Source organism: Salmo salar, chromosome 06, assembly GCF_965601325.2.
Source record: "Salmo salar chromosome 06, fSalSal1, whole genome shotgun sequence".
Classification (NCBI taxonomy): domain Eukaryota; kingdom Metazoa; phylum Chordata; class Actinopteri; order Salmoniformes; family Salmonidae; genus Salmo; species Salmo salar.
Genome location: NC_138296.1, coordinates 17343489 through 17365962, shown reverse-complemented (window position 1 = coordinate 17365962; position 22474 = coordinate 17343489). Strand labels below are relative to the sequence as shown.

Sequence of the window (22474 nt, the reverse complement as noted above, 5' to 3'; positions counted from 1 at the left end):
ATAAAGCTATCCAACAAAATGTATTTAAAAAATTCATCCAGAGGCTTCTAAGTGATTGACAGCAGTGGAGGCTGGTGGGAGGAGCTATAGGATGATGGGCTCATTGTAATGGCTGGAATGGAATCATTGAAACGGTATGAAACATACGGAAACCTCATGTTTGACTCCATTCCAAAAATTCCATTCCAGCCATTACACAGAGCCCATCCTCCTGTAGCTGTTCCCAACAGCCTCCACTGATTAACAGCTGAGAATGTATTCATTGTGTTAGTTCCATTTCCACATGTTTCCAGATGGAAACACAATAGAACCAACACCAGTCAGTACACTAAACTTTGATGCATAAGACTTGCATTATCGATGTATGTTCTACCCCTCACCATTTTTGAAGACTTAATTTTTTAAGATTGCCATGCACAGCCCCAAAACACCAATCGAACGCAAGAGATTCTGCCCGTTTGTTCACACCTACGGTGCATGGCACTCTCAACTCAGCAACTTTCAGCTCGAGCGGCTTTCTCTGGCGCAGACTCAACCAATGAAATACATTCTCCTCAATAGAGGTGTATTCATTATGTGAAAAGTTTCGAAAACGTTAATAAAATATTTTCTAATTAATGTGAAACTAAACAGTTTGAATACATTTTGTAAGTCAATGTAACATTCTATTTGCAATCCTGCATTACAGTCCATTGGCACATCACTAAAGAATACAATGAAGTGAATATATAATCCACAATAAACTGTCTGTCTTTCACAGCAGGAATCCCTTATGTGTGTTTATGCTGTCATCTAGTGGTAAACCTACATTATGAAAGGAAAGTGGGATATGATAGCAGTTGTTTGAGACGATATCTAAAATATTGAAGTGAATAACAGTGATATGCAGACCTCATAACAACACCAATAAATGTTTTCTATTTGGTGGTCAATATGCAATGTTTTCATGCCCAAAGCACATTACACAGCCTGTGTCCCAATCAAAAGGCAGCATCCTTGCTGATTGGGAGGCCAGTGGAGGCTGCTGAGGGAAGAACGGACCATAATAATGGCTGGAACGGAGCAAATGGAATGGCATCAAACACATTGAAACCATGTGTTTGATGTATTTGATACCATTCCACCAATTCTGCTCCATCCTTTACCATGAGCCTGTCCTCCCCAATTAAGGTGCCACCAACCTCCTGTGGATGCCACCATCATAGCCTATGGAAGGTGGTTGTTCCTAGGGGTATCATTGCAAATACTGCCTTCATGATGAGCTATAGCCTTGACAATAAAGATGAATGATATATTATACACTATAGCCAGAATTATTGTTTATCTTGCTCTCTTCCACACCACAATGATGTCAGCCAGTAGGCTATATAAGCCTACCTATTATTCTCAAAGCGTGTGAAAACGAATAGTTGATAACAAGTTCATAAAGATACAAGCCATTGTGTACACAATGGGGTGTGTGTAAGGGGACACAGACACATAGAGAGAGAGAGGATAGAGGCTTATTTATTTTGTACAAACCCTTTGAAAATGTGTGATAAGGTTGCAATATTGAACACTTCGGTCAAAAGGCCACAGTGAGAGTAGCAGTACGCCTATTTATTTGAAGCAATTATTTGTCCTTTGAAAAAGTTTTCCTAGAGATGACGTGGTCATGGTCGGGGGGCGGTTCTTTAACTTTTCGGGAAATGAGAGTGAAAACAAAACCAAAGACCTGCAACTTCACAAATGAGACCTGCGCATAGTCATTTTCTAGCTGAAGTCGGGACATATTAATCGGCATAAAAAAAAGACATATAAAATGGAATCTGGTGCCTATGGGGCCTCGCTGGCCGGAGGTGCCTTCGATTTTATGAGCTTTATTAAACAACCTCAAACCATAGTCCGCATCTTGAGCTGGGTGAGTGATTTACTCCAGGTTGACAGCCAGCGTGCTAACTGCCTAACTAGCTAGTTAGCCGCGTTATCTTGGGAAACTTTTGAAGTAGCTACAGTAGTTATCTAGCTGTCTTTTTAACTACAGTACACATCACAGTTGTATTGTCTTTTTATGGAAAAGCATTGCGCGTCGAGGTAAGAAGACAGAACATGCTAGAGTTTTCTAGTTTGTGATGTTGTTGCAGTTGTGGAAAAGTTGCGAATGACACTTGGCTAATGCTAACTAACAGGCTATCCAGCTGTGTTCTAGATGGGAAGTTTTCCTCGTGACCAGATTCAACGTTAGTTGTCAACCAAACTAAGCGTTTTGCCACCTGTTGATGATGTTAGTTGAGCTACAGATGTTAGTAGCTTGCTGCTGTAACGTTAGCTCGCTCGCATGGTTTGGAAGAGGTTTGTTTAGCTACTATCTGATCAACTGTCAGTATGGCAGATCCACCACACCACGGTCATCCCATCAACTTCCTTACCCCTGTAAAAGTTCTGCAAGGATAGCTGTGATGACAATGTGTTTGCATGCCACTGTCTATTATTATAAGATAGACAATATGTTTAGTTTAATGGGAAAAACATGTTCATTGATGTTGCATTACACTTCAATGTCAAGAAGAAATGGATCTTGGATGCACTGAGCTAGCTAACCAAAAGCTGAAGCCCTTACGGAAAAGATACCAATCGGAAATCATCATGGGATACAGATCATGGGGCCCCAGTTTGGTTGTTTTCACTTAAAAACCCAATCGTGCGACCGCGAAGCAAGCTCAACGCAACTTGCAACTGCTCAGTTCACTTGCCCCAGGCAACCCAAAAAATTTACCCAGAAAAAAATAAATGTATTTTTCGTCTCTCTGTGTTTCACAATTTTCCTTCAATTCACAAGTGGCTGATGTGTCTCACTGGAGAAAGCATCCGATCGAGTGAAACAGGCTACACATACAGAGACAGAGGAGCACTATATATCTGATGCGGTCTGGTCAAAAGGAGCATGACATTGTTGCCGCCTGTAGCATTGAATGCAAGGGAAGCCAGCAAGCATTTGGCCTCCCTTGATAAAAATAACAGCCAATCAGCGTTGAGCTAAACTGAGCGAGCCCACGCATTTTACCCACGCACCGCTATAGCTGTCCAAAGGGTTCCAATGGGAATTCCGATAGAATGCGGTGGGTGGGTGTAGGCTGTCCACATCCACTACAGGTCGGCTTCATAAGGCTGTCCACATCTACTACAGGTCGGCTTCATAAGGCTGTCCACATCCACTACAGGTCGGCTTCATAAGGCTGTCCACATCCACTACAGGTCGGCTTCATAAGGCTGTCCACATCTACTACAGGTCAACCCCTGAGCCAGAGATATCAGTCACATACTGAACTGTAACACTCTTGTGACCATGTCATAAAATCATAACACCCACACACAAGGGCTTGAAAGTTAAGCATTTCACTGTACTTGTTCATGTGACAATAAAACTTGAACACACTCCACTTGAAGTTATCCTCTACCGTTACGCATCCCTCCAGACATATTACCTTTCATGTTTTTTTTCCCAGGACATACTGTATGTCCTCATGTGATTGGTTACAGGTTGTCGAACACTGCTACACCTAGTACAACGTGTCTTATATGATAACAGGCCTATGTGATAATATGATACGTCTTATATGATAACAGGCCTATGTGATAATATGATACGTCTTATATGATAACAGGCCTATGTGATAATATGATACGTCTTATATGATAACAGGCCTATGTGATAATATGATAACAGTCTTATATGATAACAGGCCTATGTGATAATATGATACAGTCTTATATGATAACAGGCCTATGTGATAATATGATAACAGTCTTATATGATAACAGGCCTATGTGATAATATGATAAGTCTTATATGATAACAGGCCTATGTGATAATATGATAACAGTCTTATATGATAACAGGCCTATGTGATAATATGATACGTCTTATATGATAACAGGCCTATGTGATAATATGATAACAGGCCTATATGATAAGTCTTATATGATAACATGCCTATGTGATAATATGATACGTCTTATATGATAAGTCTTATGATAACAGGCCTATGTGATAATACGATAACAGTCTTATATGATAACAGGCCTATGTGATATGATAACAGTCTTATATGATAACAGGCCTATGTGATATGATAACAGGCCTATGTGATATGATAACAGTCTTATATGATAACAGGCCTATGTGATATGATAACAGTCTTATATGATAACAGGCCTATGTGATATGATAACAGGCCTATGTGATATGATAACAGTCTTATATGATAACAGGCCTATGTGACGGACCCCAAGGTGTTCTAACCGACATGTTGTTGTCTGTTCAGCTCTTTTCCATAGTGGTGTTTGCCACCATCACTGGAGAAGGCTATGTCAACCCTTCACACCTGCCTGACACCAAATGCATGTTCAACGGGAATGACAGCGCATGCGGCTTCGGAGTGGGTATCGGAATTTTGGCCTTTCTCGCCTGCGTCATCTTCATCATACTGGACGCCTACTTCCCTCAGATCAGCAACGCCAAAGAGAGGAAGAACATTGTCACTGGCGACTTGGTCTTCTCTGGTTAGGGGATTTTGTTTGTTTGTTGAGTGATACTCCAATGCTAAATCTGTAAGGCTGTAGTTTGGCACCCAGAACTGAGACTTATGGTTAGATTTTTCAACGATAATCTTGGCAACACTTCCTATGAATAGCCGAGCTTCCTTATAATGCATTATAAGCAGGTTTATAATTCCTTATGCCATGCATAACTCACTATACTTAACGACATAGCTACTAAAGGTGCACTGCTTATAAACATCTATAACTACACTCATAGTGTAGTTGCTCATATGGCGTTATGAATGCACTTATAATGTATTATGAAGAGGGAATTCCGAGGAAATGTTACCATAAACTTTACTTTCCCTCCTCTGTCTGTCAGGAGTGTGGACGTTGTTCTGGTTCATCTGCTTCTGTGTCCTGGCCAATCAGTGGTCTCACACGACCGAAGTAGCAGGCATCCCTGTTGACGCCGCCCGAGCCGTAGTGGCCTTCTCCTTCTTCTCCATTGTCACTTGGGTGAGTCAGTCTTTCTCTGTCTGGTTTTTTTTTGTCTCTGTCTCTTTCTTTCTCTCAACTGGCATGTTACTATTTGAAACTGCTAGCTGCAGCTGGTCTGAGCGGTCGACAGTGAATGCTCTCACCCGCTAGTAATTAATGCTGATTGTTAGGGTTCTGACTCGCCACAGGCTGTCAGGCAAGAACAAGGCAGATGAGTCCTTATCCAGAGCTTTATTATCTCTTGGTCACCACCACACAGCTACACACAACATAGAAGTTATCTTTGTGGTTCTATAAGGAAAGGAGAATACATGTACATATTAACAGTGATAATGCAGCTATATAATTGGAACTGTACATAGCTTAAATACTGTAGCATAGCATTTCAGACACATATTCACATAGAACTACAGATGGGGAGAGGCTAATCACTGATGAGGCTGCCAGTCATGATTCATGGCTCTGTCTCTTGTCCAGCTAGATCTTATAAATCAAATGTGCCAGCGCACCAGGCATTCTAGAATCTTCTACTTATCTTACACACAACACTCTCTGGCAGTAATTGTAACATTCACATAATCCTCTACATCTGCTTGCTGTTTGGGGTTTTAGGCTGGGTTTCTGTATAAGCACTTTGTGACACGTTATGGGATTTTTAAAAACGTATTTACCAATATTTCCTCTCACAGGCTCTATTGACTACATTTGCTTATACAAGATACCGCCATGGAGTGAATGACATTGACCAGGGCTACACAGACCCAGCCAATGACTACAGCACCCCTTACCCATCCACCTCCGCCTATCCCCCGTACCCCACCAGTGGGCCAGAGGGCTACCAGCAGTCCCCTTTCACCCCCCAAAACCAAGAGCATCCAGCACCATACCAGCCCCCGTCTTAATGAGGGACTGAACCATTGACCAGATTTGGGGGGAGGATGTTTTTGGGGTTTTAAGTTGCCTTTGGTGCCTGTAGCCTGGTCCCAGATCTGTTTGTGCTGTCCTGCCAACTCCTACGGTCATTGTCATGCCAAACACAAAAAGATCTGGGACCAGGCTATGGTGCCTCAGCTATGTGGACTGATCTCAGCACTCCACTGGTCCTCTCCTTTACCTAACTGTTTAAGTCATAGCTGGTGTTGCGCTTACATAATGAAGGGTGTGTTGACATGATTTAAGTTGGTATTCATATTGTAGTTTAGATTGTGAATGGATATTTTGCTGCATTTTTATACATACAACTAGAGGGCCTGAGCTGAGCTTCAGGTAGAATCTAAGGAAAACTGTTACTAGGGTAAAACCTAGAATGCCATGGAAAAATGAGATTCAGAGTGCCATCACCACTTGAGGTAACTGCCATATGTTATTTCTGTTGTTCTCTGTACTGTTTGTCTTCTAACATTTGTAATGCAGTCGTGTGGACACTGAAGTTCAGATCAAACCACTGAAACATATGTCGCTGGGAACATTGCTTTCTATTGCAAATAATGAGGCTATGCTATGCTATGGACACAAACTGTATTTTCTATGCTGCCTAATCCAGTTATATGGTATAGTGCATATACAAATACCTTTTGATAATTTCAATGTATTTCAATGTTATAGCCAGCCCAGGATATCAGAACTTATTGCCATATATCTAGAAATCAAATGTATTGCTAAATTATTGACAAACGAAGACTGTTTTTGTTTTTCTCTGCAAACCCATACTTTTATCTGTCCCAATAATGGCTGCACTGTCTGAAAAATGCTACCCTTGACGACTACTGTATCAGTGCTTTTAAAAACCACCACTGAACTCACTAAGAGCCTATTTCCCGTGCCCAGTTTAAACCTACTCCTGGACTGAAACTCACGCTTAATGAAAGATCTCCATTGCAAGTAGATTTTTGTCCAGGTTTATTAATCTTGGTCTGGGAAACCAGCTGTACATTTTTGGGGGGTAAATTGGATAACACGTTATCTTTTTGTCATTTGAATGTCATTTCTAGAACATGCTCCCGGGTCATGTTAACCCTTTCATTCAATTTTTTATTGTAGTTTCAAACGTGTCTGTAATATATATGGTAAACGAGGGTGTGTGTTGTTTAGTATCAGGAAGGCCCTCTCCTCAACTTGTTTGTCTCCTACCTTCATCTATTCCCGAACATGTCTTGGAAAGGTTTTATTCAGTTCTGGAGTGTTCTTGTCCCCGACACACCCCTTTTCAGACAAACTCATATCAGAAAATACCATCTAGTAGGTAATATATACAGTATATTGAATTGTAATGGTATTCAATAGAAAGAAAACGAGTAGGCGGCCAGTACGTCGCAATAAACTTTAGTGAACTATTAACAATATATTTACAAAATAATACATATGGGAGCAGTCAGCATACTACATTAGGACACACAACTGCAACGTGTTTCGACTAGTCTTCCTCGGGCAGCGTTGTGATGATATTAAATTTAAAATTGTTTTGTAAATGACCTATGCCTTTTAATCCTCCTGGGCATGACAATGCCTTCCATACAGTACCAGACTAAGAACCTTCATCAAAAATGACATATGATCCTGCCTTTGTTCTTGGTATATCTTTGGTACAAGCTAATTTATTTACGTTCTCTCTGATGAAGTGATCTCACCACTTATTTTGCCCTCTGTCTTGGGTTTCAAGATTGCACTGAGAAGCTTTGCAGTCTGTTGCACAAAGTGCCTTATAAAAGCCTACTACACCACTGGCCGAACCTTTGCCAAATAAAGGCTTTTCCTGTGTGGAGACTCAATTTTTTTTTTAAGAAGGGTGTATTCCAAAGGCAAATATTTGAGCAGCCGCTAAGGAGGGAGAGTAAAGGAGCTGGTTAAAAGTAGATAAATAAGGTTTACAACTAGAACTAGTAAGACTATTTGTGCTCCCTCTCTGGGTGGGCCCTGTGTCACCTCTAGTTATGTTTCACATTGGACGCGGAGCTTACTGAAAACACAGACATTGTGCAACATAAACATCCCATGACTCTTGTCAATTTTTTATCTATGCCAATGCCAGGAACCTTTCACTACTAACATAGTGTGTGCTATTTGAAGTCTAGCACCGTCACTGCTATCATGGACATGCGCTTGTTCGACATTGCATGCGACTAAGTTACCTACTGACTGATCTACAAGAAACCTTGTATCATAGATAACTACTGATCAGTCAGTCACACTTTACCCTGATACATTACGGTTTTTGTTCCTCGAACACGGCCAATGATTTTAGATGTTCTGTTGCACCTGCATTGCAATGAAAGTCGCATATTAGTTACGTTTCAACGTTGCAAACAACTGAAACGCTTTCATCCACAGTTTACGCAAGCAGCGCATAGTAATCCAGAATGCGTTTCAATTCGTAGGCTAGGTAGATGTCGTTGCCTGGGCGGGACTTATTTTATACTGTCACTGAACAAGGAAGTAGCCCATGGTTTCCCAAATGATGCCAACGATGGAGACTAAACACTGTAGCCTAGATTTAAACGAAGCTGTGTTGTCGCCAATCAAACCATTATCGGACTGTTATTTGGTGCCATATCACTTGTAGTGAGTATCGTTCTAACATTATTTGTAACCGCTGCGCATCCATGAAGCTTCGTGTCGCCTTTATTTAATATTATCCGACAATTCTAGAGCATATCCTAGTTAAACGGGAGCATTCATATGTTGTCACATGTGCTTCCCCTTTTCATGTTCGAACTAGGCCTACTCACTAATCTGTCAGTAGTCTGATAATCAGGGCTCGAGTTGGCATGTGTTTTAAAATACACTATATATACATAAAGGTATGTGGACACCTTCAAATTAGTGGATTCGGCTATTTCGGCCACACCCGCTGCTGACAGGTGTATAACATTGGCAGTTGATTGGCCTTACTGAAGAACTCAGTGACTTTCAACGTGCACCGTCATAGGATGCCACCTTTCCAGCAAGTCAGTTGTGAAATGTCTGCCCTGTTAGAGCTGCCCTGGTCAACTGTAAGTGCTGTTACTGAAGTGGAAACATCTAGGAGCATGGCTCAGCCGAAAGTGGTATTTATAAGCACATAACGTGTAAAAATAGTCTGTCCTGGTTGCAACACTCCACACCAAGTTCCAAACTGCCTCAGGAAGCAATGTCAGCACAATAACTGTTAGACGGGAGCTTCATGGAATGGGAGTCCATGGCTGAGCAGCCGCACACAAGCCTAAGATCACCAGGTGCACTGCTAAGTGTCGGCTGGAGTGGTGTAAAGCTTGCCGCCATTGGACGCTTCACCATCTGGCAGTCCGAAGGACAAATCTGGGTCAGGAGAACACTACCTCAACCCCATTGAACACCTTTGGGATGAATTGGAACTCTGACTGCGAGCCAGGCCTAATTGCCCGACCTCACTAATGCTCTTGTGGGGGAATGGAAGCAAGTCCCCGCAGCAATGTTCCAACATCTAGTGGAAAGCCTTCCCAGAAGAGTGGACAATGTTATAACTGCAAAGGGGTGACATACAGGCGCAATACTAGTGGAAGTCTGCCAGTCTAACACTGCTGTAAAACCCATTATAAACCAACCACATGATCACACAGCACTGTAGGTAGAACCAGTATCTAGTCTTGTCATTTATAACTGCAGGAATGTGAAAGCCAAGGTCATAATCATTATGAAGATTGGCCTACTTTGAATAGTGAATGCTTGTATGTGAATATTGTCATTCAACACCATTTATCTACAGCAGAACATATTCAAAACAATGTAAATGCATAAACTACAGCAATCAAAAATAACTTGAAACAACTAGGCCTAGAGACCTATTATAGTGACCTTAACCTGTCACCTAGTAGTCTCTAGACAGACGGGATGCCTCCCACGATGTTGCTACCCGAGGTTAATCACCTAGCAACATTGTCAAGAGGTTCGGATCTCTTGGCCTAACAAATAAATTATTGAGTAGCTGGGCCCGAGTTTGAGTCCCGGTCAGGGTTACCCCTGAATTTGCTACCATCAGGTACCATCACATGGTATGCTCAGTTGAAAGGCAGAAAACAGTTAGTCTATGCTCATTCTGCAACCCCTGCCCAACAGCAGTCACAGTGAACCATTTATCGTCTTGATACACCTGTGTCCTTTAATGACATATAACCTTTGTCCATTATATAGCTGTTGAAGACCATTTCTGCAGATGTTGCCTTTCTTTGAAACGTTGCTAAGTGACAGTGGTTTACAATTAGAATCGATATCTGCGTGTAACTAACTTTCTCCTTTGCTTTATCCTGACATGGGTGAAATTCTCAAATTCATATTTAAAGTAACTGTCCACTGAAAATCACTTTTAAAAGTTCATATTCTGTTACCTCATACCCAAATAATGTTGTTGACTCATCCTATACTCGTATTTGTGGCCAAAGCATAAATTGGAGAAGATATATATTGTTTCAGATATGCTGGCTATATCCTCATAGAGGATAATGTCATTCTCCTGTGGAGGATAAGCTGGCCAATCAGCAGTCTACTTGTGAATATTTTTAATGACCAGCATACGCCCACACTATTCTGTGGTTAAGGTACGCCCACATCATTCAAAAACAGAAAAGCTGCTTTTTAACATACTACTTTTTTTCTTTTAAATGGAAAAAAACAATTTTACTCATATTGTAATTAATTATAGGTCAAATTGAATAGACATCGAGACACAATGGGCAATTACTTTAAAGTGCATTGTAGTGCAGGGAAACATATCACAAAGTCTTTAAAATGACACCAAACCATTCAAATGGATGATCAGAATGGGTGGATAACAAAGTAGACCTATTATAACGATGAAAACAAAACATGTTATAGTCCATGCATTTCAGACTTCCACCGTGGTTTTACCAGTCAACACTCTGCAGGTAACCTATTTGAATAATATAGCCTGCTCCCGGGTCTGTTTTTGCTGTCTTACTAACTGCTATTGTCATTGTCTTGGTAGCACGAACAGATCTAGGGCCAGGCTACTTTGAATACACCGCCATCATGACATGCTGTAATTGCATCGCAGACACACCTTGGTGTGTTCTCGCATCTAAAGTTGTCATAGTAATAGGAGATTGTCTTTATAGTAATAGCTGATACTAGATCAGTGAATTTTGAACCTTGACCTTTGTGCACGTGTGCACTGCAAGCATAGGTAAAGTCAACAGATTGTGCTTCTAGTCTGGCCTCTTCCCATACTGTCTGTTCTGTAGCCTCTAGTCTGGGCTTGTCCAATACTGAATGTTCTGTAGCCTCGTTCCATACTGTATGTTCTATAGCCAACTCTTTAGCCTATCAGTCCTTGTCATGTTGAAAAGTTGAACGATATAAACTTTTTCAGCAGGACAAACAGTATGGAACGAGGCCAGACTACATGCCACAGAACATACAGTATGGAACGAGGCCAGGCTACAGATCATACAGTATGGAACGAGGCCAGACTAGAGGAACAATATGTTGACTTTACCTAGACTTGCAGTTCACACATGCACAAATGTCAAGCAAGACAAGAGTGGTGAAGTGTAGTTAATTACCTTGCTAGGTTTTCCCCTTTGGACTTGCGGTGGTTAATCAATACTAATCCCCCAAGTCTAGTTAAAGTTCACTACCTTTGTTGTTACCCTTAGTCACAGTTGCACAGCCAATCCCTTTCAGCTGATAACTAAGGAGTTCACTGCTCAGCATTCAATTAACTCTAGGGCAACAGAAGAGTGTAGCTGGTCCATTGGTGCGGTTGTGGAATTGAGATGACAGTCGGCCAGCATTCAGGAAGGAGGAGGAGGAGAAGAAAGGGTAACTCCATACTACCAGAGCTCTTGTTTGTTTCAGTGACAGCAGATCCTGCATGGACTCTGTGATTTGAGGAGTTTGTTGTGAGGTACTATATGGAGAAGAGGTAACTTGGTCCCAGATCAGTTTGTGCGTGCTTGCCTATACCTCACCTACTCCTATGTATGGCATGACAACGACCATAGGATTTGCTATAGAGCCCGAACAGATCTGGGACCTGGCTAGAGGAGAGACATGTTGGAGATATGTACTATAGTGTGTGATGTCTGTAGTTGGGATTCCATCCATCACAGATACTTTACCCTGTAATTGATGCCGTGTGTTTGAGGACCTACATGCTCACACCTCAGGCACTTCTTAGTGTGGGTGCACAAACAACAATCTGTTTTCTGGTGATTTAGTTTCAACCAGCTGCTGTGTGCGTGCCTGTGTGTTAGACTAGCATGCCAGAGAGGGAAGTCTGCCACAGAGCAGAGGGCCTCACGGTGTCATAATGGACTTCTGTTTGGCTAGGGGCCCTGGCCACAGTCCTGGTATAAAAGAGCCTTTGAGTATAAGTGGAGCTGCTGCTGCTGGCTTTAGAGACATTATACCCTGGTCACAGGATGTGTCGCTCCTGGAACCGACTCAAAGCGAGGTCACAAAGATATTGTTGAGGGTGTACATGTTGGTGTATTTCTGAGAGCGCGTTTCAAATGGATGCTTCATTAGATTTCGATACTGCCTTTCACCCCGATTCACATTTGAGATTTTTTCAGTTAACATTTAGGCTACGCCACGCCCACATGCATTTGTTCTTCTCCGCAATGAATCTGGATCTGAGTACCTCCATGACGATTTCTAGAATGGAAATAAATTCTAACAGTTCTGATTGGTCCCAGAAACCAATGAGTTGAGCCAGAGTCAGAATACTTGAAAATTCGTCATTGGCTTTGCTACTCTGATTGGTTAGGAATGATCCAATCACTGTTACTGTTACAATTACTGTGTTTTGTACAATACCCATCATTTTGACGTCACCACAAATGACTTCAACGATGGCGGACTCAGACTGAAGTGTGTATCAAACATAGAGAAGAGGAAGAATTCAGTTTGAATCATCAGCCAAAATGTAGGCTACATTGAGTGTAGAATAAATGTTTTCAGATGTATGGAGACAGATTCTATCAAAAAAGCCACCGATAATGCTGTGGCAAACAGTTTCTTATTTAGATGTACCAAAAACTAGGCAGGATTGTATTGCCTTATTCTGTCGCCTGTTGGCTATCTCTCTCACGAGTGACGTCGATTGAGTATCTGGTAAGCAGAACACATGAGATTTGATACTGAGATTAGCTCCCTCTGGGATAATAAATCCAAATCAAATGTTATTAGTCACATACACGTGTTTAGCAGATGTTATTGCGGGTGTAGCGTAACGCTTGTGTTAATAAAGACTACTCTACCTGTTCACCACTTGTTAGCTTAGCCAAATCCTAAAAGTAGGCTAGTTTTTGAACACCCTCATCTGACAGAGTTTTGAGTGACATGGTTGTGGGGGTGGTTTCCGGGTGCCTACTTGCTATCTTTCCTGCTTTACCTGTTCGACACGAAATATTGTCCCATTTTATGTCACTGAATGGGCCACTCCCAGGATCCACGTCGACACACTGCCTGCACACCTGTGGCCAGCTTCTATTGGTCTCACCTGTAGCTACCACTTCTTCCTCCTTCACAGCAGAACTGAGCTGTGGGATGCTCATTGTTTGTACATAGACATTCTCTTCAGGATCTGTAAGCTAGTGTTATTTCAGTGGTCTGCTATATGGACAGAGGTGAGCCTTAAAGAAGAACATCCTTGTGAGCAGAGATTATATAATTATTTTCAGTTTTTTACAGGCAAGCTGGACCTGAATGAAGCTGGTGTGTATTGTATGTTGTCTGGTGTGAAATCTCACACATGATTTATTTTTTATGAATGTTTATGTACTGATTTGGTGTTTCACTGATGGCATTGATATTAGTCTCTTGTGAAAGACTTAACACATGTAAAATCAAACACCTAATCCATGTGACATCTTCAAGGAGTTATTCAGCGGTTGTGGGGTTGTTATAGTGCCGTCAGATTCTAAAGCTGCTATATTTCTCTCAAAATTGCAATGAGATAAGCATGATGATAGAGTCAACTCACTGATTGTCTATAGGATTGAGGCCAAAGTAATAACAATACATGGTTATCTAACTACTGGTGTGAGTGAGGTGAGTGAGTGGGTGAGAAGGAGGCGAGGAGAGGAATCAAGGAAATACAATTGAGATTCTACCTGTGTACTGTAGCTGAGGAGGGCAGCCTCTCCCTTAGAAATCAGACCTGTAACCCTTCCATTCTCCTCTCCCTAACCTTTCAGGTCCCTCCCCCATGCCTGTTTCTCCAGGCTACACCCAACTGGAGCAGAATGATCCGTCTATGAACCCCCTGCGCATCTCAGTCGGAGGACTTCCCATGTTGGCCTCCATGACCAACACCCCAGACCCCCGATTCCGCCTCAATTTGAGGGCCATCGTAGCCCTGACCCTGGCCATTGCCCTGGTCTTCCTCTACATGCACCTGAACCCGGGCTCCCACTCCGAGGCCCCCAGCTCCCGTAACTGGAAGTCTGGCCACACGGGGATGGCGGTGGACGAGGCGGCCTACCGCTACAATGACACTTACCCGCTCAGCACCCCCGAGCGGACGCCGCAGGGCACGCGCTACCGCATCGGGGTCATCGCCGACCTGGACACGGACTCGCGCAGCGACAAGAAGCTGACGTGGTTCAGCTACATGCGCCGGGGCCACCTGCTGGTGTCGGAGAGTGGCACCAAGGTGGCCGTGGAATGGGACGCGGAGAGGGTCCTGCTGGAGAGCCACCTGGCGGAGAAGGGCCGGGGCATGGAGCTGTCAGAGCTGGTGGTGTTCAACGGGAAGCTGTACAGCGTGGATGACCGAACGGGCGTGGTCTACCACATCGACGGCAGCAAGGCTGTGCCCTGGGTCATCCTGCCTGACGGGGACGGCTCCGTCTCCAAAGGTCAGTGTGGCAGATGAGCCAAATTCAAGTGCAGAATCGATTCCTAGCCACTCCTGTAGATCTGAAAGGATTGAATAGGTATAAGTTATATGGTAATTGATTCATCTTGCCTTCTAATAGGGGAGATAGAATTTTCACCATATTGCTTATAGCTATTTAATCCTCTCAGATCTCCATAAGTGAATATGGAGTAGGGGTTAGGGGTCGATTTGGGATTGTGTGAGTGTCTCACTGTGTAGACCAGGCAGGCAGATTTGGAACTTAATCTGTTTATTTACTCTAAGAGGTCTGTTGAAGAACCTTATCTCGGGTAGACCACAACCATGGCAATGGAATTTGTTGGATCTCATTCTCATTTGTAAACACTTGAGTGTACAAAACATTAAGAACACCTTCCTAATATTAAATTGCACCCCCTTTTGCCCTCAGAACAGCCTTAATACATCGGGGCATAGACTCTACAAGGTGTTGAAAGCGTTCCACAGGGATGTTGGCCCATGTTGACTCCAATACTTCCCACAGTTGTGTCAAGTTGGCTGGATTTCCTTTGGGTGGTGAACCATTCTTGATACACACTGGAAACTGTTGAGCATGAAAAACCCAGCAGTGTTGCAGTTCTTGACACAAACCTGTGGCAACTACTACCATACCCTGTTCAAAGGCACTTAAATATTTTGTCTTGCCCATTCACTCCCTGAATGGCACACATACACAGTCCATGTCTCCAGGCTTAAAAATCCTTCTTTAACCCGTCTCCTCCCCTTCAGCTACACTGAGGGCTCATAGACTAACCAGGTGAAAGCTATCTCATGGAACAAGCAGGTGTTCCTAATGTTTGTGTTCACTCAGTGTATGTGTCCTTTATAAGCCAAGTGGGAGAGTATATTTCTCTTAAATACTTTTTTACTCTTTAGTGCATTTGAAAGGTCTGTACAATAGTTCAGTGAATCATAAAATCTTGATGTGTGTCCCAATGACCCTCTGTCAGGGTTCAAGGCTGAGTGGCTAGCGGTGAAGGACGAGCACTTGTACGTGGGTGGCCTGGGGAAAGAGTGGACAACCACCACGGGGGAGGTGGTCAACAACAACCCTGAGTGGGTAAAGGTGGTGGGCCATCGGGGGGACGTGCAGCACCAGAACTGGGTTCCCAAGTACAACCTCCTGAGGTCCGCAGCTGGGATCGAACCTCCAGGTGAGAGCTGCAGGGTTGCAAATGCTAACCATGCTAACGCTAACTACAAAGGCTATGCTGACTGTGTTAGCCTAGCATATACAGTTTGAGTTATCTCTGCAAACTATTAGCATTATTTATTATATTCAGATTCTCATGACATTCTCTCCCCAGGTTACCTGATCCACGAGTCGGCCGCGTGGAGCGACAGCCTGCAGCGCTGGTTCTTCCTCCCACGCCGCGCTAGCAAAGAGCGCTACGACGAGACGGCCGACGAGCGCCGCGCTGCCAACCTCGTCCTCAGCTGCTCCCCGGACTTCAAGGACGTCACCGTGAACCGGGTGGGCCCGCATAACCCCACGCACGGCTTCTCCTCCTTCAAGTTTGTCCCCAACACGGACGATCAGATCATCGTGGCTCTCAAGTCGGAGGAGGACGCTGGGAAAATCGCCTCGTACATAATGGCATTCACACTGGACGGCCAGATCCTGTTACCTGAAACCAAGATAGGAGACGTGAAGTATGAGGGTCTGGAGTTCATTTAGGAAAACAAGGAAGAGACTGAGCCGATGCCTTTTGAGGACATATAGTAGCTATGTGGAACATAGTTGTTGACATTCCATGCACTCAAAAGTTGACTTGCTGCTTGTTAATTGACTGTGAAGACGACACGTAGCCCAATCTATCAATCATGGATCAGAAGCCATTTGGGTGTGACCTGAGTTTGAGCAGGGACGTGTTCATTAGCCATCAAACGGAAGAAAACGGACTGAAACAGGGAGGGGCTACCTGTAATTCTTTTCGTTTTATGTTGCAAAACGTTTAAAATAATAATTTTGTTGCATGCCCTAATGAACTCAACTCAAAGTTTCAGGGCCAAGACATTCTAACTGCTCAGTAAATGGGAGCCGAGAGTAGCCTAGGCTACCTGAACAAAGTCCTCTAGTTGAGAATGTCCTCTTGATGGCCATCCTCTACCTACGCCAACGGCTGTCTTCTAAAGTAATGTAGACTTTGTAAGAATGAATGTACAAATAATCAATTCATCTTAAAATGTGATTTAACTCATAAATTGCAGATACTGTACATCCAGGAAATAATGGATTTGTTGTATTTTCCCCCCAATGTATAACACAGTTTCGTCTTACTTTTTACTACATAAAATCATGTACTTCAGGACACTATACCCTACGTCAGGGATCATCGACTAGTTTCAGTGGTGGGATGATTTTGTTCTTGAGTGGATGGTCGGTGGGGCTGAATATAATTACAAATCATTTGTAGACTGGAAATTGACCACAAGAAGCCCAAGCAGATATATTTGACTAAAACATAATCATTTCAAACCTTGCTTACATTTGTATATGATCACGTGTCTCTCTGTTATGCGTGGGAAGACTTGGGAACAGATTTCTTAAATTAAAATCACTTGGAGCTGATTTGCTGGTGTTTTTACAGTCTTATGTCCAACAATGAAAATGCAAAAAATAAAAACCTGCCCTACGTGACTCCATTGACCTTTTATGAAAATATGTTTTTTAAAGGAATATAGAACAAAAGCAGAATCTCACATCCTGTTTTGTTTTACTGGTGTTTGTTGAGTAAAATCTATCTTGAGTGAGGTTGGGAATCATACAAAATCAGGAGACATTAACCTCAAAGAAGATGACTATTTGTCTGCATTACGTAACTATCACATCAACTTTTAGGTTGGGTACTATGAATATACCTTGTTATTGATTAGCACATGTGTGTTACCATGTCATATGGATGTGCGCTTACAAAGCATTTGTCATTTGTTCAATGCTGTTTATTCTGAATATTGATTGAACATAATGCAAATGTATTAAATAATTGTACGTTTAGGTTAGGGTTAGGGTTAGCCATTGTTTTTTCTTGTCAAAGGTTAATGAGATTAGGTTTGAGCTAATCCTTGTCCTCTCTTGGTTTAGTCAATCTAATCTATTGAGGATCAAACTAAAACAACAAGCTGCCCAACCAGCCCCCTGTGATGTCACACTACATTTAGAGAATCCAGTTGCAGATGTGCAGTTTTGATTACATTAGTAAATACTTTCACCCATGTGGCTACAGCCTAGTTAAATAAAGGTTCAATAAAAATAAAAATTATATATATATATATATATATAAGCAGTGTCATTTTACAAGGGTTTTAAAAGAACCACGACGCGCGCAGCAAGACACCAAGAGGTAAGATATTCAACAATCTGAATGTCAAATGTCTCTGAAAATACGAGATGAACTATTGTCTTTAGTGCTGAATATAATATGTTTGCTTTTATATTGGATTATATTGGATATACTTGATTGTCTGTTGTACACAAATTTACTTTATGTACAGAAAATGGATTTTGTTCAAAATCAACAAAATGTGCTATGGTTTCTTATCAGTACAATGTCTGTAGTGGGAAAAGCATGTTCACTAGATACAGTGATCCAGCATGGTCATTTTTGTGTAGAATACAATTTTGCTACTTTTTTTACGAATAAAACTAATTTAGTTGTAATTCATTTATTGCATCAGCTAAACCTATTCATGGTGGTTGTTATTGTTGGGGAAGATGATATAACATATAGACATTAAATCTTTAGGCCAATGGTTTTGCTCATGGATGTGGGGAGATGGGCCTATATAGTAGACCCCTTTTGGCTCAAGAGCACCCCCAGAGGCAAAAGTTAATATGGTTAATACCATTAGGTAAAAACACGTCGGCTAGACTGTGAGAACCCTCACTGTATTGCTTATCTGTTTGTCAGTTTCCAAAGCTGGCTGGTGAAAATGCTGATGCCTTGAATCACTCCTCTGTGGCTGCTGTTGCTTCTCCATGTCCCTGGACTCTGCAACATGGAATCTGTTCAGTGAGTTCCCTGTAGCCTGGTTTGTACTGTCTAGTCAACTCTTGTGGTCATTGTAATGCCTCATGCCATGGTCATACAACACAAACAGATCTGGGACCAGGATAAGTTCAGTTGGCCAACGACACAATGAAATCTGATATTTCCATTTCTCTATTCATCACACTTAAGTAATGTTAATTTGTGAATTACATTGTTAGTAGGACTATGACATGATTTATATTTTTGGAGTAGACTTTCTTATGATCAGGCATCAGCCAATCATGTGGTGTACTCCTCAAGTTCCACTCCATGCCAGAATATGGCAAGTCATTCACAACACCAAACCACAATAGTGTGATTTACCAGACCAAGGAAACCAACCCCATCAGTTGGTCAGCAAGAGTCTTTAAGAACCAACGAGAATGTTCCAGGTGTATTTCCTTCCCCACTGCCAGTCTCTCTCTCCAAAGCAGCCTCAGACAAAACCAGACCAACAGTGTTCGCTTCAGCAACCAACTGCTCCTAACATGCGAGGGCAGGTATGTCTTTCACGTCCAGGACTTCAAGAACGACATGGCCCAGATCCCTACTAACAGCAGTCTGGCCCTGTCCTACCCCTGTCCTGAAGGCCAGTATGACTTTCGCTTCGTGGTGAGACCAGAATACATCTGATAGCACTGCCTGGCACAGATGCAACAATTCTCCTAACACACATCCACAAATCTAATAATTCTGCCCTGCTGCCAATCAGTTTTTAATAAGAGTTTGAAATGACAGTACTGTAGTTTTGGAAATACAATATTTGATTGATTTGGTTACATATGCTGAAAGCATATTCAAATGTATCACTGTTCTTAGATTACAATTATGCAAAAAATGATATTAACATAAAATGTATGCATGCACTTGAATAAAAGGCGTTTGAACATACAGGGATGAGGATTATGTTTTTTCCATGTTGATTATTCCTCCACTAGATGGGGTCCTTCCTTCAATCATATTCAGTTGTAAATACTCCTTATGCAGGCTGAGTTCCTCTCTGACCAAACTCCTCTCTGACCCTATATGAGACCTTCAGTTTCTAGAAGCACATAATTAGCGCAGTACTGGACTCCTGGATACTCTAAAGGATTAGAACCATACAATTACTGGAACAGACATTCACATTTAAGTCAACGACCCATAAAGGGTGGCCCGGCGGCCATATTAAGTGTACCAGTCAAATTGCCGTGGTTTGAGGGGCTTTATCCTATTTAGTAATTACATTAATTTTATTGTAAACTTGTCCACTCCAGCAGCTGTGATCAGTCCAGACTGACTGTGATCGCTGCTGGTCAAGCAAACCTCTGTCAATATGACGTCAGTCATAGATGCTGTTCAGTGCTCCAACAGGGTTGGTTAGCTCAGCATCACAGAGCAACTCTGATGTATTTTTAACTGTTGTGGGAACAAAGTTCAAAAGTACATCTAATTATTACAGAACCAATGAATAAGGGTGGAGGCTTGACCACTTGACCACTTGACAGCATTGGCATTATGTGTGGTCTGTGGAGAGAGCGAGACAGTAGCTCTTCTGTAACAATGTTTTTATAATGGGGACTTTGTTTTTGTTTTTATAGACATTCATAAAAACACTTTTGGCTCTTTGTATACTTGGTAGTCATGAGGTCAAAAACGGACTCAAGAGAGACAAGTTATGGCATGTGTGCATGTAAACAACTATCTTCACATTTTCGGGTAAGTGACCATATTCTTAGGGCAACCAAAAAATACTGCTGACCTGGCCAAAGTGAAAGTGCTTTTCAGACCTTAAATCATCTCTGAGTAGGGTATGACATAGTGATTGATCAGCATTTTTGCCACAGGTGATTTAAAAAAAACTTAAAACAACAAAACGGTAAGGATTTCCAGTAGGCGTAGCCTAAAACTGATCTTCTGGTTCATCCCTATTGGGCCTCCTGAGTGGCGCAGCGGTCTAAGGCACTGCATTTCAGTGCCAGAGGCGTCACTACAGACCCTGGCTCGATTCCAGGCTGTATCACAACCGGCCGTGATTGGGAGTTCCATAGGGCAGCGCCCAATTGGCCCAGCGTCGTTAGGGTTTGGCCGGGGTAGGCCGTCATTGTAAATAAGAATTTGTCTTTACTGACTTGCCTAGTTAAATAAAAGTTAAATGAAAATAAAAAGTTGAGCCTGGTCTGTGGTTGTCGCAATAGGCAGGGAATTTAAAACAAAACTGAAAACAACCAAATTGCTAAGAATTCCAGTAGGGGTGCTGCAAAAAAATGTATGTTTTTTAACCTGCTACACTTGAAGCGTAACTTTTAGTCAGGGCGAGCATAGCTGAGCCACTTTATCCTATTGCTCTGACCGAGATGCACTATATAGGAGTAACTTGCCTAGCCATGCTAGCTTCGCCCTTATGTGGGCGCTAACAAGCATGCTAAGTACTGATACGTATCAGCAGCCTTTGTCAGCCAATCCAATATGGGTTGGAAGCTCTGGTGAGCTTCGATTGGTTACTCGCGTGTCACATAACTGAATATTTGCATAAAGTTCAGCTCCCGCTATGTTCAGCTCCCGCAGCCATGCTTGCATTGCCCAATGGTCCCCTCGCGGCTCTAGCCTTTTGAGGGCCCCAAGCGAGATTTGGTTGAGGGCCCCCCATCTCGCAGCAAAACAATTTAGTGGCCCCCCTCTTGATGGTGGACAGAAACATTTTACTTTTAAAGTAATTTTTTTGCAGTTCTACATGTTTTGTCATGAGAAAACTTTGTAATTATATTACAAATGTAATTGCAATTCTACAAATTTTGCCATGGGGCAGAGTTTCTTTTGGAGTTTTACAGGACATTTTCCGCAATTCTACCCACTTTGCTATTGTGTAGAGGTAATTTTTGTTGCACTTCTAAAGCTACACATGTCTAAGTGAGAATGACAAACAAAATCAATGCACACACACAAATGCTTATTTTTCTATCCTCGTGGGGACCTAAAATGTATTTCCATTAAAAATCCTATTTTCCCTAACCCTAACCCTTACTCTAAACCGAATCCTTACACCTAACCCTAAACCTAACTCTGATTCCAACCCTAAAGGTGCTATCTACAACCTAAATAGGAGAACCCTTGGAAGAACCCTTTTTGCTTCCAGGTAAAACACTTTTTGGTTCATACTTGGAACCCAAAAGGGTTATACCTGAAACCAAAAAGGGTTCTGCTATGGGGACAGCCGAAGTGTAACCCCTAAGCTTAAAATAGCCTTGGTCTGGGAAATGTCCCCACTGGGGAGAATTTTACTTTTTTAACTATCTTTGTAGGGACTTTTGTGGATTTCAGGTCCCAACGAGGATAGAAGAACAATTCCACACACACACACACACACACACACACACACACACACACACACACACACACACACACACACACACACACACACACACACACACACACACACACACACACACACACACACACACACACACACACACACACACACACACACACACACACAGGAAAGGGACTGATTAAGGGTACGAGTAACTCTCATTACATTACATTATACTACGCATACTACACTGGAAGA

The 22474-nt window shown here is 42.4% G+C and overlaps 2 protein-coding genes across 7 annotated transcripts; both read left to right on the top strand.

Moving 5' to 3' along the window:
* Positions 1–1659: 1659 nt before the first annotated feature.
* On the top strand, positions 1660–7779 carry LOC106606401 (synaptogyrin-2). Its single transcript, XM_014202567.3, has 4 exons — positions 1660–1900; positions 4305–4542; positions 4904–5040; positions 5712–7779. Exons 1-4 carry the CDS (start codon positions 1802–1804, stop codon positions 5922–5924), a joined length of 687 nt encoding a protein of 228 aa, XP_014058042.1. The 5' UTR covers positions 1660–1801; the 3' UTR covers positions 5925–7779.
* A 629-nt stretch (positions 7780–8408) lies between these two features.
* On the top strand, positions 8409–17537 carry LOC106606400 (soluble calcium-activated nucleotidase 1). Of its 6 annotated transcripts, none has more exons than XM_045719836.2 (4): positions 8409–8580; positions 14196–14858; positions 15847–16050; positions 16204–17537. In XM_045719836.2, the coding sequence occupies exons 2-4, from the start codon at positions 14207–14209 to the stop codon at positions 16572–16574; spliced, it is 1227 nt and encodes a 408-aa protein (XP_045575792.2). In that variant the 5' UTR covers positions 8409–8580; positions 14196–14206; the 3' UTR covers positions 16575–17537. The 6 variants fall into 6 exon arrangements, with proteins under 6 accessions (XP_045575792.2, XP_045575791.2, XP_045575790.2 ...); XM_045719835.2 differs by lacking the exon at positions 8409–8580 and adding an exon at positions 9570–9600; XM_045719834.2 differs by lacking the exon at positions 8409–8580 and adding an exon at positions 11625–11814.
* Positions 17538–22474: the final 4937 nt, after the last annotated feature.